The sequence below is a fragment of the Chenopodium album genome, chromosome 2 (assembly GCF_948465745.1).
Source record: "Chenopodium album chromosome 2, dcCheAlbu1.1, whole genome shotgun sequence".
Taxonomy (NCBI): domain Eukaryota; kingdom Viridiplantae; phylum Streptophyta; class Magnoliopsida; order Caryophyllales; family Amaranthaceae; genus Chenopodium; species Chenopodium album.
Genome location: NC_137835.1, coordinates 75,439,340 through 75,456,367, shown reverse-complemented (window position 1 = coordinate 75,456,367; position 17,028 = coordinate 75,439,340). Strand labels below are relative to the sequence as shown.

General features: G+C 34.7%; 1 protein-coding gene across 1 annotated transcript; it reads right to left on the bottom strand.

The window, feature by feature from the left end:
* Positions 1-10: 10 nt before the first annotated feature.
* Positions 11-16,724, bottom strand: LOC145600834 (G patch domain-containing protein TGH-like). Its single transcript, XM_081656698.1, has 16 exons — positions 16,428-16,724; positions 15,099-15,189; positions 14,916-15,010; positions 13,817-13,920; positions 13,398-13,459; positions 13,243-13,317; positions 8,483-8,634; positions 7,633-7,708; positions 7,446-7,532; positions 7,272-7,349; positions 6,314-6,461; positions 5,126-5,618; positions 4,533-4,817; positions 4,332-4,460; positions 2,707-2,883; positions 11-1,013 (listed from the first exon to the last, which is right to left on the bottom strand). Exons 1-16 carry the CDS (start codon positions 16,560-16,562, stop codon positions 387-389), a joined length of 2,814 nt encoding a protein of 937 aa, XP_081512824.1. The 5' UTR covers positions 16,563-16,724; the 3' UTR covers positions 11-386.
* Between the last annotated feature and the right edge of the window lie 304 nt (positions 16,725-17,028).

Sequence of the window (17,028 nt, the reverse complement as noted above, 5' to 3'; positions counted from 1 at the left end):
GAAAGGTGGAGAAACCCAAAATTTATAACTACGGTGTATTACATCCCAAAATAGCAAGCATTACAAAAATTTCTTCATGTTCAATATCAAGTCTCAAAGACGAGGTTGAGGTGTTAGAGAGAACATGTAAGCATGATCAATTTCAACGTCACAAAAGAATATACAATTATACTTCTGTCCCTAGGAATCATTGATCTTGAAAGATACATGAAATACATTCATTTCTTCATGCTCCAATGTTAGCCATGACAAACTATGATCCATCAGTCTCAAATTCTTGAACAGCGCTCTTCTTGCCTGAATAGCTGGCCTCAATAATCTATGGCATCATTTTCAGATTTCTCCTGTATTCACTATGTACCAAGTAACCTTCCCAGTTCCCACTGTCACCTATGCCTTGAATGCTTTCTCCTTCGATGCTTCTTCCGAGAAGACCGCCTTTTGTCATCTCTTGACCTAGAACTATGCCGACTTCTGGAATCATCAGAAGAATCATCATCTGAACTAGTGCGTCTACGATGATGCTTCCTAGAGCGTTTCCTACTCCTTTCATCTTCTGAAGACGAACTACTGGACTCATGTTTCTTTTTTCTGTTCCCTCGATCTTCCCTCTCCAGTTTTTTATTGCTGACACTATGCGAACTTGGAGTAATGACTTCCTTTCCCCTTATAGATGATTCTTTTTGCGCTCTATCCTTGTCATCAATCACACGATTCAAGATTTTGTTGTCCTGAGCTACAGACACTGTACCCAGAGCTGGAGGTGATGGCAAATCCTTTGCCTGGAGATCAGTGACATCTTTATGAGGCGCAGAAATCCCAGCTTTAGTAGTAGCAGATGGTAGATCTGGCGGAACCTCTAGGCCAAGTTCTTTGCCCAAAGACTCCAAAAAGTCACCCGCTACTATGCGACTAAATGCAGCACTAGCAGCTTCAGTCTTCTTCTGTGGATCTTCCATTTCATTTACAGCAGAAACGTCCTCTTCGTTGTCAGAGTCATCAGAGAATATAGCCTGTGCATAAAACAACTTAAAAGGTGAAAAACTAAAGCCTATGTCTGAACACTCTGAACCAGAGATAGTAAAAAATCTAGATGTATAAGGTCACACAAAAGTTTCAGCTTTTCTGCCCATTAAAAAAAAGGAAAAGAAAGAATTTCCGCTGCTCTGGAGCAGTTCAACTTCTTGAGCTCCTTTGCATATGAAGGTTACAAAAAAGAACCTCACATGAAAACCAGTGTTCCCATGACCTAACGTCCCTCCAGGGGCTCCAGCATACAGTCTACTTGTCATATCTCAACTTACAAGATGACAACTCTATCTCAACTTAGAAACTCTAGACAAAAAAGGGAAATCTCTCATATTGCCAATTAGAGATGCCAGCATGAATCTTAGATAAGAGCAACAGACAGGTGATACAAGGAAATGAAAGTACAATGTTTTGTAACAGACTAACCTAAGGAGGGGTAGTATGGGTAATCTAGTAATATTAGCTCACTAGGTTAGTAGTCCTTAGTTATAAATAGAGGAGGGGAAAGAAAATGGTAGACATAAATTTATTAGGGAAACCTAGAAAGTTATGGCTTCAAGCCATTGTTAGAGAGTGACAGCCTAAAGCTATTGACCTATCCTTTGTAAATCTTTTGCCATTTTCAATCAATAGACAAGCTTCCATCTTTCTTATTTCTTCTTTATAGATCAATTATCCAAAAATCAGATTATTTAGCTAACCAAAGAGCCAATCTTTCTCTTTATTTTACTGTTAATAGCGTGAGAAATATTAGCCTATTTCATGTTCTCACAAAGAAAGAAAAAGATCCTGTTCTCTATAACGAAACACTATAATAAACTCTTCATTTCATCTCAAATACACAAGTGATATCCACTATGATAAACTCTTCATTTCATCTCTAATAATCAATTGTGATAATCTCTTCATTTCATCTCAAATACACTATGATAAACTCTTCATTTCATCTCAAATACACTATGATAAACTCTTAATTTCATCTCAAATACTCAATTGTGATATGGATTTGGATACTTGACACTTTATTTGGACCAAAAACATGCAATTGTAACAACAAATAAATATTGTAGATAAGAGAAAAATTCAGAATGTCTGGTTAAACAAAATCCTCAGAGACTGAGCTGAAAGTAATTATTTCACAGCAATAAGCATACTAGTGGGAACTCCCTTTGGTAAGCCTCTGCTGGGTTAATTCAGAGTCAAAAAAATTAGGGCCAAAGACAGCTCAGAAACAAGAGGGGAAATAAAGAAAAAAGATACCCCCTAAAATTTCACTTGTAAGACTTGGTCCCACCATGCCTAAAGGCTGAGTTAACTACCAATTGAGCTCCTCCTACGCATGTGCAGACCCCTTTCTAGGATTGTGAGTTGGAATGAAAAAAGGAATTTTATGTAATAATAGAAAGGAAAATATTGGACATTCCAGGAGTAAGCATAATGATTTTTTGCCAATCCTGACTCCATACGACCATAGGTATGCCAGTCATGTCAAACAGAAGCAAACAGCTTAAAGGATAAAGAATCAGAGCAACGTTAAGCATGACTGGGGAAAGATCATCTAAATTAAAATTCATGAGTGATAATGCTTAAAGCAGTGTAAAAAAAATCAGTAACTCGGACAAATGAGCTAAACTACCAATTGAGCAACCAAAAAGAGAAAATGAGAAGCACAAAAACCTTGTATAGGTCAACTGGTCGCTCAATATTTTCAACTTCCACAGTAACTTCAGCTTCTTTGCTACTCATGTCCATGGACAGCTCATTAGAGATATCCTCTGCCTTCTTCATTTTGGCAGTATCTGGGGCAAAAATGAGAGAATCCACCTTGCCTCTTATCTTTGGAGCAGGAGGCGGCTGGCAAAGTACATAATAATAAAACAAATTAGAAAAGCTACTTGAATATATACAGGAAAGTGAAATTACATTAATAGAATAAAAAGTATTAAATCGTTTTTCATTCGTTGATGATTTAGATCATAAACGTATATAGATGACAATAAATGACAAAATAGAGAGTAGCATAAAAGATATAGACACACGCACACAGAGTCGCATAAAAGATACACACACACACACACAAAATTATTAAAAAAAAAAAAAAACCGATTAAACAGAATTTCATGGTATGTAGTGTATATTCTCTTGGTCTATGCTTTACCTAAGTCATGACATTTATCTTACACTTGATGTGGGAAACCTGAAGTGATTGGATATATATTCAGAAATCTATGTACTCTCTCCGTTTTTAAATACTTGCTCCATTTCTACTTTTTGCACTATTCATTTGTGCTAATTTGACTAATGTTTGTGATTTATACATAAGAAAAAATATAGTCTTGTGGGTACTTGTTGGAATCATCTCAATGAATAGATTATTAACTTTCAATTGTTAGAATTTATACTTATTGATAATTAAAGATATTAGTGATCAAAGATTAGCATCGGCATGCGTGTCTAAGAGAAATGGAGCAAGTATTTAAAAACGGAGGGAGTAATATATAAAGAGAAGAGGTGTTTTTGGTTGGGAAATTTTGAGTGGACCATTTTACCCTCTCCAAATAATTTATTACTAATAAAAAATTTAAATTTACTTAAAGTCTAACCTTTCTTTAATTACATTCCATTTTTAACTACTCCATAAATGTTCCTAAATGTAAAAAGGTAACTCCTCTCATGGTAGTTATTTTTTCTCAAAATAATTACTTATGTTAGACTATACATATATATTACTCCAACAATTATTTATGTTTACTCCAATAATTACTTATGTTAGTAGTTATGTTAGACTATATATACTGTGTACATATTTTACATGTATAGTTTAAATGATATAAATACAACAAAAAAAATGATATAAATACAAAAATGAAACTTATCTTATGTATGATTTAATTGATGCACATTAATACAATGAAATTTTTTTTAGCCCGTGTAACGCTTAAAAATACATAAATTTGAGTTCGTTTAAAGTGAAATCTAGGACTTAAAAAAAAAAAAAAAGGTTTTCTCAAGTTGCTCATCCCTTAACTGGATTCTTACATAGACTAACCATAAAAAAAATAGTAATATATTATGTCAATATGGTGCCATTTATGCAAATAAGTTAAGTAAAGTAGATAACTTTATGTACAAAGTATAAATAACTGTATAAGCAAATTTGGAGGGGGATACTCATGCCCGCATTGCGTGCGCCTCTAAACTTGTAAAAAGATAATGCTTACCAGGGAATAACTAGCTATTAAGTATAATATAAACTAATACATTGCAGATGTAAATTGAAAGCAAAAAGGAAATAAACTCACTTTTCCCATAAAAGGATCAACAATGTCAAAACGCTTGCATAATAAAGGGGCAGGTCGCCATTGGAATTCCTCACGCTTCGGATACATCTTTTTTGACACCAACTCTTCAGTAGAGATTTCCTTCCCAAGCTGTGGAGAGAATGCTTAGAAATTTAAAACCACTGCTTCTGGTACTATAGTTCAAATGATCCTGAAACTAACCTGAAATCCACCAGAGGTAAACTGCATTCCAGTTGCCATAGTGAAGTCCATTGACTGCTGGCCAGAAAGCTTGCTTTGGTTGGCAGATCTGGATTTCTGTATTGCCTCGGCAGCCGCCTCAAAATCCAATCTCTCACGAGCTCTAGCATCTTCCGACATATAAGTTGATTTACCTGTATCTGTCACACGAAGTCCTCCCTGATACTTGTCCTTTAAGAATTGCTCAAATCTTTCTTGCTTTGCTGGATCATCTTTGTAAGGCTTTGCAGTTTCAAGGAGTTCCCTCTGATGGACATACAGAATAAGTAAATTTTAATAAAAAATTTCAAGATTCTATTAACCCTAGTCCCTTGCATGCTATAAAATTCAAGAAAGCACATCCTGACAATGTCCACAATACCATGAGACACCTGCCCATAGCAAGATATGAGAGATCAGGTGTGTACTGTGCACGACCAATCAACAAAATTTTTGCCAGTAACGCAAAAATTCTAACATACATATCCAATAAATTAGAGCTAATATCAGTATCAAGCCATTAATGATATTATCAAGCACAATTAGAAAAACAATAATTATATAAGACCACTTACAATCACTTCAGGCTTAATGAATGTATCGGACAGATTGGATTGATTATTATTATTTTTATCGTCAGCAGCAGAAACAGAACTTGAATCATGTAATGTCCTTTCCAGTGGCCTTTCCCCTAACATTTTCCCACGACTCTCAGCTGTCAATTTCTGAACAACAGAATGTAACTTTTCATCTGGCCGCATTCTAATTTGACCATTACACTTCTGTTGTGCTTCCCATAACTTCCTTGCATAATAATCATGGCCACTTCCGCCATTAAGAAAACTAAACAGTGGGTTGGTCTGATTCTTTTCTCTAGAAATGTCCTCAAATAATTTACCACAGCGAGCCACGAGAGCTGCAACTCCCTCAATCATGACTTTAAGGTTATTGTCAGCAGGAGGTGCAACCTCTGGTGGAGGGGGGTCGCTCATCAGGTTGTTTGTTTCAAGAGGAGCAGGAAACTTATGTTGTGGCACAAAATCTTTCGGAATAATTGGAGGATCAAATCTGGACACAGATTGATAGAAAATTTGTTATAATTAGGTCAGAATAGTATTTCAAGAATAAAAAGTGTGAATGTATTTAATTGTTTTCATCACAACCAAGAAACAATTAGACTCTACAGTGGCAACACTGGCAAGGCCAGGAGTTTAACGAAAACAAATAAAGAAACAATAGCAAGGCGACATGTATACATGTGATAGATGTAATTGAAAAGGTCTTGCCAATCATGTTGTGGAACAAATCCCTCAGAACAAGTTAACTACAATAATCTTTAGCCAGTTAGTGTATATCTCCTACATTGCTACTTTTTAAGCTTTCTTTTTGTAGGGTCAGTTTAACTAGGCTATATAAATATCTGATTTTGTACCCTACCAAGGCAAAAAGGGCACCTGTGTGGAATACAAAGTTCTTCCTAGTAAGTGCCATTCCATGCAAATCAAGTAGCTGATTATGGATGTGACAGACTGACCTAGAAAATTCGTTAAAATAATTATGCAAAAACTTTCAAACCATGCAAATAATTCGACAAATCCTTTAAAAAGCCTACAAGCAAATAACATGGTTGGAGGAGAAAAATCCAATGTGGAAACAAGCATTGATAACAATAATAATCATCAAGAAGATGATACAAAAGAGCTATAGAGCACAGAAGATAACAAAGCATGAGATATGCATACACTGCTACGTATGGAAAGTACCTTTCCAGCTGATAATCAGTATTAGATGCAACTCTGAATCTAAGACCAGAACCTTGGTTCACTTCAGCTGCTTTTTGCCCATCAGCTATTTCCAGTCTCAAGAGCTCATCATCATCATTTGGGAGATAAGTCTCAATGTTATCATGTCCTAAACAGCAGAAATCAAGCATGGATAACAATGTCAACAAGGAAACTATAAGGTCCGGAAAATCTCAAGCAAAGATGAGACCAGTAATAGAAACACAAATACAAATGCTGAACAGCCATTTCAACGAGACAACGGCTGACAGGATCCCACAGTGTCTCAATTGGAAGACCACCAAAAAAAATTACATAAATAAAATAAAATAAAGGGAAAAAAAAATTAACACAAGATCCCATTCAATAGCATCTACAAGCCTATAGGAAATAATAGTTCAATAAAAGAGAAATTATTAATTAAATCTACCAACAGACAATGAGTAATAAAGGACACTAATGGAATATAGCCAGCTATTTGACTTTTAAAGAGTGTTTAGAGCAAGAAAGGAATTTTTAATAGCAATCTATGAAAAGAAAGAAAACATCAGAAGATAAGGAACCAAAGTAAATAAAGACAAACAATCGGATATTTTTTACATAAAAAGAAAGTTAGATAGGAATTTTAAGTTTCAAGGAGGACCAGGTACCCCACAAAGTCAAAGACATAAGCACTAGGAGCAAATGATCCAACCTTTTTTTTGGGGGGGGGGGGGGGGGGAAGTAAGCAAGAAATTATTATACTCATCAAAGGAAAAATGACCCAACCTTTAGATGATGGTTTCCACCACTCTAAACTATGTAAATTTACAATTTCCTATCACAGAAGTAATCTACAAAGTCAAAGCCATCCCACAAAACCAGATCTTTTAAAATTGGGAAAAACTCATAAATCTAAGCACCAATCCCATATAATGTTTATCTTTAACGTAAGACTAACCAGATGAGTAGATATCCTCATCCTCGACATCATATTCCTCCAGGGCACCAATGCCAAAACCAGAAGCAAGCTTTCCTGCTGTAAGTAAGAAGTAGCAGTTAGTAACTTCATTTTCTTAATGTCTTAACAAAATTAAAGCATATAAAGTAATCTATAGGCGAAGGGAAATATTACATTTGGCAATAAGAGGTTCTTGTCTTGATGATGAAGTTTTTCTATATCCAATCTCATTATTCCCTGATAAACGTGATCTTTTCATTTCTGAAAATATAACCAAACACTTCAGATTTCCCACATCAAGCATGACAGTAAATACCTTGACTTGGATAAGAATACAGACAAGAAAAATCATGTCACATACCTCGAAATTCTGGAGCATGCTTGTATGGATCATAACCTAGACCGTACAAATCCTGCTTTGGCTGACGTACATATACCTAAAACAAGCAAAACATGTTAGATAGGGGCACACTTTTCAAATCATGAAGCCAGTTAATATTCAACTCCAACAAATATTGATACTCGTCATTTTTGGCATTCACCCATAAATAGGTAGCTTCAATCATAAATTTGCTACAAACAGTGAAGTTTACACGATACAGTACGCACAAAATTCAGATATAAAGATGCCTTGAAACATTAGCAGAAAGAACCTAGCCTATAACCGTTCTTTTATGACAGTATACCTCTTGAAAGAAACAGTTGTATTATGTTATATTTTCCTTGAGTAAATCTTAACACAACCAGATTAGATTCTACATTGTTTTAAGTGCAGGTATTCCGCAATTTGTGCAGAAATGAAACAGAAGACAAGTCAGCATCTTTGACTCTGTTTTTTAAAAAGTCAAATAGGCTAATGGCCTTCACCACTTAAAAAGCACAGAGTTTGTTTTAAGACTGTTAGCAGTTTATTTTCACGAGTTCAGATTTATTTTATTTAAAAAAACAATTATGATCAAGTTTGAATGTTGACATCTTATCTTTAAAACAGCAAGTAAGCAAAAAATAAATAGAAGTATTCTCTAATCAACATATATAATGGACATATATCTTACATTCTTATATACATGCTAAGAAAAATATTTCATTGATTCATAAAGAGAGAAATATAACAAGAGGACTAAGTAACCTAACAGTGAATCACAAAATAGTTATAAATTTGCCCAATTCCCAGGTGACAATTCAAATAATACTGCAAATTATAAACTTACTGGTGTGCTCCGGGTGGACTGATCATCATCAGTAGCTAGCTCCTCCATAAGGCCATCAGCACCATTCTTATGGGGCTCAGAGCCAGCTGTATCAGAAGATTTGTCGGCAGAAGAAAGGGCCATAAATGCTTTTCTAGCTTCTCGGCGAGCCTCTTTCAACAAGACAATACATATTGATAAATATCAATATAAGAAAACAACCTCCTCCATCCGCTCAGTCAGATAAGAATCCATTAAGGGAAAAAAAAATTAAAAAATTTACCTAAAAGAGAATGACAAACTTAACAACAAAACTACTTAATTATTTCAGTTACTGACACATAAATAGCCCTTCACACAGCCACTCTTCAGTTGAGTCTTTATGATGTGGGAACATCCATGATGCCCATGAATTAAATATGGATGTTTGACTAAGTTTAGAAATGGTGTATTAAACTACTGTTTGGATGGTTATCCAACTTTACAACATGGCTTAGGTATAAGAAACTTTGTGTGATGGTCAGTCATTAAAAAAATAGAAGCAAAGGTGAAATTATGTACAAAAGTATAAGTGCTCGGTTGTTATTCATTATGGTTTATTAATTTTGGATAGCGATATCATCTTTGTTACAATAGACTCAAGGTAATTACACTTGAAGATATGAATTGTGTTCAAAGGCTTTCCATCGATAGGTTATAAACCAAACCTAATATGAATGAGAAAAGAGTTTATAAGTGTTTCAAGTCAAGCAGTCTAGAGTTTCCTCCCTGGCCAATTTGGTTGCCCCGCCGAGGCAATCCTGCCCTGATTGTTCAGGGGACCTGCCCCATGCCCAAGCACTCTAGGGAACGACTTCTTTCAGCTTTCAATTTTCAAAAACGCCTGCGCTGAGACTTCTATGGATATTTTACAACCTATTCTGTATTTAACCAGTTGATCTTGACCATTCACATGTAAGCTTAGGACTCTTATTAAAAGTTGACCAATCAAAGGGTATTGGTAGCCACCTATAAAGGAGAGATGTTTTTCAAGACAAGTTTTGCTTATTATCAATTAATAACATTTTCTCTCCTATTGCATCTTTGTGAGCATATTAATGTTTGTGATTGCATTAATTATATCAAACTTTGCATGAAATTGAAGATTGAGAACCTTGATGTCATTAAACTTTTTAATAAGTGAATCACATATTTATCTTTGCTTGTAATTCATTTATTTCCCACACATCAGTTTCCATCCTTAAAATACACTATACAAACACAGGTCGAAGCTCTTGTTGGCCACTGCTCCGCAAAATATCAAGACAGTTTATTCTTTCCACCTGGCTTCCCACAGTTCACACGTAAGGTATAAGTGTATAACCATTATTGAAACCCTCAAGGCCTCAACTTCAAAATAAAGTTGGAAAATGTTGCAGTTATTTGTAAATAGATTTAGAAGAAAAGAAAAGGTGATAAAGAGCAATATTAAAAGCATCATTTAATAAGAGCCATCCTACTCCCATAGGAGTAAAAAGCCAGCTTCCATCAATCCTATACCTTAGAGACATTCTCAATCACCAGATTCCAAAAGGAGAACATTCAAGGATAAATCCTTCACGTAATTTCAATATTATAATAAGAAGACTCTAAATCACTCAACCAGCCAAGGAAGCAAGAAGCCAAGGACATATGAACGGAAGTTGAGATTAGAAAATCAGAACCAGACTTAGTAAGGTTATTTTCTGAAATAGACAAAAGCGTCCACAAGGAAAATTCATCAACAAATAGTGAATGAGAGAATTTTAGCCCTATCCCTTCATCTTAAGACCTCATCATTTGCTAGAGCAATGTCTCACAAAGAGTTTACTGAATAAACCGACTATATAAGGAAGAAGACAGTACATCACCTCGTTTTAAACCCCGAGAAGAGCTAAACAAACATCTAAATCTAGATGTCTATATCTACCCATGTCCCATATAAGTTGTATATTCCCAATGGAGAAACCTACAAACTTGCACCTCAAAAAGTGTCAAAAAATAATAAAATAAAAAGACCAAGTAAACAATTGCACATGCCTATATGGTTATATGGTTTCAAATCTGTAAACATTTAAATAAATGTCTTATTGGACACATGCCCGCCCGCCCGTCCGCCCGCACGCACACAAGACGCACGGAGCCACAGACACACACACAGAGAGAGAGAGAGAGAGAGACACAGACACAGACACACACACACACACACACACACATAGAGAGAGAGAGAGAGAGAGAGAGAGAGAGAGAGAGAGAGAGAGACAGAGACGCAGAGATAGAGACACACACACGGATGATGATTCCAAACAGTAAATGATCCCAAGTCATGCGCTAAATGATCCCAAGTCATTTACTAAAATATTGAACCAACACCTTGCACTGTTCATATTATGTCTCCTACTGAAAATAGTTTCAAACAGTAAATTGCACACCTCAAACAAAAGCTCTATTGTACTGCTCGTCAAAGTTAAATTTTGCATGCAAGGGTGACAACTTGCGTTAGCGGCAAGGTGGTGCAATCTAAGGTTAAGCCCACTTTAACAAAATTCAACAGAGATTTGTCTAGTTGTTTATTCCCATACATCAACACTAACACCTTAAAAACGTGATCCTGAGTCCTTGGTTGCAAAATTTACAACGATGGACCCATGAAGAGGTCGGAATCTAAAATGTGTCCCTAAGGCCTTAATTTTGAATTTTCCTTGCGACTCTAAGCAGCTTTTAATTCTATATTATGGTTAAAGAAGTACCTATCTTCTGTGTTCTGTCATACGTAGTATTAGAGTTTATCTGCACTAGTCTTCCTACAAAATCAAGCATTTGAAAATATCCCAAAATACATTACCACCCACAATTCTCATATCTAATGCCCTAAAATTCTAACAAGAAAAGTTGAAACACCATACCGTATGTTTCCACAAAATCCAAATTTAAGAATATTACCTTTCCCGTCTCTAATACTAATATCTGTTATCAATTCAATAGCAATCTATAAAAGCACTTAGTATCAAACAAAGTGCACTAGAAAGCACAATGAACTAGCTAGCCCTCAACTCAAAATATTATACAAACTATGAGAAAGTTTATCACCTCACATTTTAAGATCAGTCTTTTTTAAGAAGAAAATAAAATTTGAAGCTCACACTTGCCGATGCTTCCAACATAGCAGACTTGTTGAAAATCCTTGAGATCACTTTAATTGTATCCCAACATGCCTTATAGCGCACCACTAAATTCTTCCAAACAAATATTTTCCACCTTAGTTTCATGTTCTTCAAAAGAGCATTGCAACAAATTATTGACCATATAATAGATAAAACTCCATTACAAACCATCATCAAGAAATAATATCATCCTTAATAAGTCCCTATTGAAATTTTCATTAAGAGAAATAACCTTATTGTCTTTCAAGACCTAATTCTCCCTTAAAGCATTTTCTCATGAAATGCCTACTAATCACAACCTTTGAAAACACATTCAGAACAATATCTCCTCCTTTAGACAGTAAATTTTATCATTCTACATAAAATATTAACTACAAAATTTTCTACTCTAAACACTTTTCCTCCAGTAGCTCAATCTTTAAAAAAGTCTCTCCTTAATTTCCCTAACATCATCAAATATTCAATGAACTCACCACCAATTTTTTTTCCTTTTTTACATAATTTAACTTCTTGATGACTTTATTTTTATTTAATAAACTTCCAAAGACTTTAACCCCAACTAATTCCCAAGTTCATATTTCCCACTTATCCCACTATTCTTTGACCCTTCTTCTAAGATCGTGTTAAGAAGTCCACATATTTTTCAAACCTAGATGAGGGAGGGCCCCAGAAGATATGAATTCGTTTATAATAGGAAAATGAGTTGTAATAGATCTAAGGCCAATGCTTTGAACCAAAGCAATTCCCTATATATCTTCCTCAAACACAATCAGGGATTCCGCTCTACATTTCTACCCTCATATGCCAACCTTTGATATATAATGTGCAGTGACATACCCCATAATATTGATCAAGTATCTTATTTAACGAACCCAATGAAAGCAAAGTTAAGGCAACCTTTTATAATATGAGATATAGCACTTTTGTCTTTAATCTGATTTACCAGGCTTGGCTCAAACTATGGACTAACTTGATGGGCCAATTTCTAATTTACAAGAGCCCTATCAACCTATTCACCTAGCTGTGCATGGGCCATGTAGAATACAGCTAATTTTCAATCACTTTATAACGGTCCGAAGGATATAAATGTCTTTTGACTCTGTTCCTGATGGAAAATTTATTTTAGAAAAATTAACACTTGGAAACTCAACTTTTTACCATTGAAAAAGAATAATAACAATATAAGCTCTTAAACCCATTGAATTGACCCGAACCTGAAACTTAGGTTGAGTACTTTTACACTTGTAACCCGAACCGACCCTACCCAGATATCCAATGACCTGGAGACCAACCTCAAACTCGATTTAACCAACAAGTCTGCATAATTTATCCAAAGTTGATAAAATTAAACTTTTCATACAAGCCTTCAACTCAGTGAGTCAGTGGTGAGCATGATTTAGGAAGAAAGATCAATGCTCAATTACAATATCTGGTTTGCAATTTTCTAAATTTTTTAGAATTGGTTTCTATACAGTAACAAATGCAAGGTGAAAAAAATTAATTCTTTTTCAATGGGGTCTATAACAACATAGACAAACTTGTAAACTAAAATGACAATGAAAGATACTTCAACAAGCTATCCAAACTTTAAAAACATACCATGGAGAGAATTAACAGAAGAATCCTTTATTGATCGACCTTGGCGCCATCCCATCTTTAACAGCAACTTTACACCTAAGAAATGACACAGAGAAGCTTTAAGTGACTGTACAAAATTTTCTCTGAAACTAAATTACCAGCATCAGAAAACAAACCAATGGATTCTGTAGCAGGAATAACTAATTCGTCAGGAACAGGAAACGGAATAATTGATGGCCTGCAACACAAAAACAATTTGTTACTAGTGTTATTCATAGCCTTTCCAACAAAGTATCTTTATACAAGAAAGTCATATTGCCCTTAGAATTACACCCCAGAAGAAGAAAAAAAAAAAACCACTACCATTTCCCAAAAATCCAAAATAACTGAGACATTTGAAAAAAGAAGAATCATCAACATTACTCAATTAAATTAGCAATCAAACAAACTAAGCAAATAAGTTCCTAACTTTCACAACACCATAATTTGGATCTCAAAACACTTGATTATTAAAAAAAATAAAAATTAAAAAAAGGCAACTTCAAGAACACCCATAATTATGGAGCAATTAACAAGGGAACCAAGGAAAACTCACCTCTGCTTCTGCTCCTTCTCAGCTTGTTTGCGAGAAAGCTCTGCAGCAGTAAATCCAAACGTATCAAATTGTGATGATGTTCCCAAAACTTGGCCTCCCATTTCCTAGTAAGTTGAAAGACGTATATCACTCTCAAAGTCATGATTAGAGCTTTATTTATAGATGTTAAAAGATTGCATGAATAAAACCCAGACAAATGGAAGAACATTGCATTCAAAGACACGTGAACCAAAATCTACAATTTAAAGAGTATTAAACCAAAGCAAGATATACTCCAGTTTCTTACCCACAGATCTTTTTCCCATCATTTATTCTTACATCCTCTTCTTAATTTCTCCCCTCCTAAAACCTCTCTAACCATACCCAACTTTCCCCAGCAAAATTGTCTACCTGTATTGTACTGCCTTTCCTCTCTCTTTCTTCTATTCTACTTGCATGAGTTGCATCAATTTACCTCCTCAGTATCATTCTATGTTATTTCCCATATTGTTTAGGCCGCATGCATTTGCGTACTTGTTACTACAAAATTTTAACATGCTTTAAACAAGAGAATCAAACCCTGATTAAAACAGATCATGAATTAACAATAACAATGACATATAACAGCAATGATACTGCGGTAGTTTTGGATCAAAAGTGAAGCAAGGCAAAACAAAGAGTATCTATGTGAAATTGCATTATTGCATTGCCTGCTCAGCTAAAATTATCAAAGAAAAATTAATAGGAACTAACATTATAAATGGGTATGTTATTATGAAGATATCTGACTTTAAAGAGCATTGATCTGTGCAAAATGCATATCTTGAACAACTTATGCTATAGCATAATGTTTATTTTTCAGAATATATTATACTTCATTGATAAGCTATGCATCTACTCCAATGCTAATGTATTTTGGTTCACATAATCCATTGTCCATCCAGCATTTCTATGCTAATAACATCAATAAACGAATGCTACTATGCATAAAGTAGACATGCAATAGTAAACATTAAACACATACTCAACCAACAAACAGAGAAAAAGAATATCCAGCAAGTAATAGCTAATAAGTAGTAGAAACATTCTAGATAAGGAATAATATAAGCATATCACATACATCTTTTTCATCATCATCCAGGAAGTCCAAAATACTCTGCTTTTTAGCTTCAGCTCTGTTTTTCCGGGAAGATGTGAATGACTGCGGAGCCCAACCTGCACAGAAATTCACACAAAAAAGATTAAATCAATCTATAAAAAAAATTTTAAAAAACAAATATAGATTAAGGTCATCAGCACATACCCTCTTTTGAACCCACTGTGTTGTAAAAACCAGCAGAATAACCTCCAGTGAATGCTCCATGAAATCTTCTCCTCCCTTCTTCATCTCTGACCTAAGAGCAACATAATCACTTCTAAGCAACAAAGTAGAAGAAAGCACTAGCGGTTGTTGACTTTCCTTTCTAACCTTCACAATTTATACATGCCTATTCTATTTTATTCATATATCGTTTACATGCCTATGCTATTTAATTTACATATACATGGAAAACTATGGACGAGAAAGAAAATAGGAATGAAAAACTTACATAAGAAGATTTTTATAGGAATGAAAAACTTACATAAGAAAATATGCTATGTTCTATTATTCTGTTAGTCTGATTACCTTGTTCAATACTCATTACTTAATTATATCTAAATCACATCACATCAAACGGAGCATACGGGAGGCCAAACAACAATAACAAAATTAAAAATTCTACACACATATCAAATCTGATCAAGCTGGATTAGACCCCAACAGAAATCTTAAACTCAGAAAACTATCAATGTTGTTGATGATTGTAGAAAAGTTTACGACTTCACATCAGTTACAGACTAATAAACCCAACACAGAACAAATCAAACACATAGGAAAGAAGCAATCATCGTTACGCAAACTGATTGTGTGCCTAAGAGCACAGCAATACGCTTACAATATACTAATTTCATTCCTAAGCTGCGACACACAAGTGATTCATCTATATAACATGGGAAATCCTAAAGAGAGTACTATCAACACACTAATGCTCCTCCTAATCTCCATTAATCTGTGCAGGCCATTGTATTCTGACTAGTGAGATATCGAATGCTGTTTCATCTTTAGCTTTTTAATACTCCACACGGTAACAACTAATACTTCATATACAATTCGCTGTGTAACGACTAAATAACTAGCAACCGGATACCTTATACCTCACTATCCAATTTTCACAAATCGCAGCGGATTTTGCAAATGTCGTAGACAACATCAAACTTTAGTGCATCAAATTACATTCCGCTTATATACTGAATTTCACAAAAGCTACCTTCGATGCAATGAACAATACTAAACTAATAACCAAAGAATTAAAGGTTTATTGACTAATTTGCCACATTTTCAATAACAATAACTCTATAAACTATGCAATTTCAAATTGCAAATGCAAAAAGAATTTTCCAGACTTTTCAATCAACCAAATGATACAACATGAAATTGAAATTAAAAAAATAAAATTGAACAAAACAAATTAATTCGACGAATAAACAGATGATGAAATGCAGAATAAGATGAAAATATCGAACAAAAATCCAAAAAAAAAAAAAGGAAAACCTCTTGTTTCCATGAAGGAAGGGTGCGAAGTTGAGATGAAGCTTCAGCAAGGGCCTTCTTCTTGCGAGTAGTGAGGTCTTCTTCTCTTTCAATGGGAGTTCCGAAGAACACCAAGTCTTCTTCGTCGGAATCCATGGCTTTTTTTCTCTCTCTTACTTTCGCTCCCCTATTGGCTGAATTAGAAATTTAGAAGCACAGACGCCGCAGAATAGTGTAGAACGGTGCGGTGCGGTGGGCGCGGAGCTAGACCCTTCCCTGTGTTTTCTAGTTTCTTCTTCCTACTACAGTATAAGAAATACTTCCTCCGTTTTCTTTTACTTGCAACACTTGTCTAACAAGAAAACATCACAATACTTGCAACACACTATAAAAGGAAAGCAACTTTAGGGAAAAACTATATTATTTCTCTTATTTAAATTATATGGCCCACTAAATTACACTGCTAACAACCACTCATCCCATTTTAAAGAGTACTAGTTTTGTGCCCCGTGCGATACACGGGTTGTTTATGAACTTATAAAATTATATTATAATTCAATTTGATTGAAAATAGAATTCTATATTAATTTTTTTGCTACAAAGTCTATCTATATTAATCCAA

Bases quoted from the DNA above. Each gene is read 5' to 3' on its own strand.
- LOC145600834 (XM_081656698.1), bottom strand. From the start codon at position 16,562: ATGGATTCCGACGAAGAAGACTTGGTGTTCTTCGGAACTCCCATTGAA. The intron at 13,460-13,816 runs GTGAGTTTTCCT...TTTGTGTTGCAG, and splicing joins GAGAAGGAGCAGAAGCAGAG to GCCATCAATTATTCCGTTTC. The intron at 8,635-13,242 runs GTATGTTTTTAA...TCTTGTTGAAAG, and splicing joins TTCTGTTAATTCTCTCCATG to AGGCTCGCCGAGAAGCTAGA.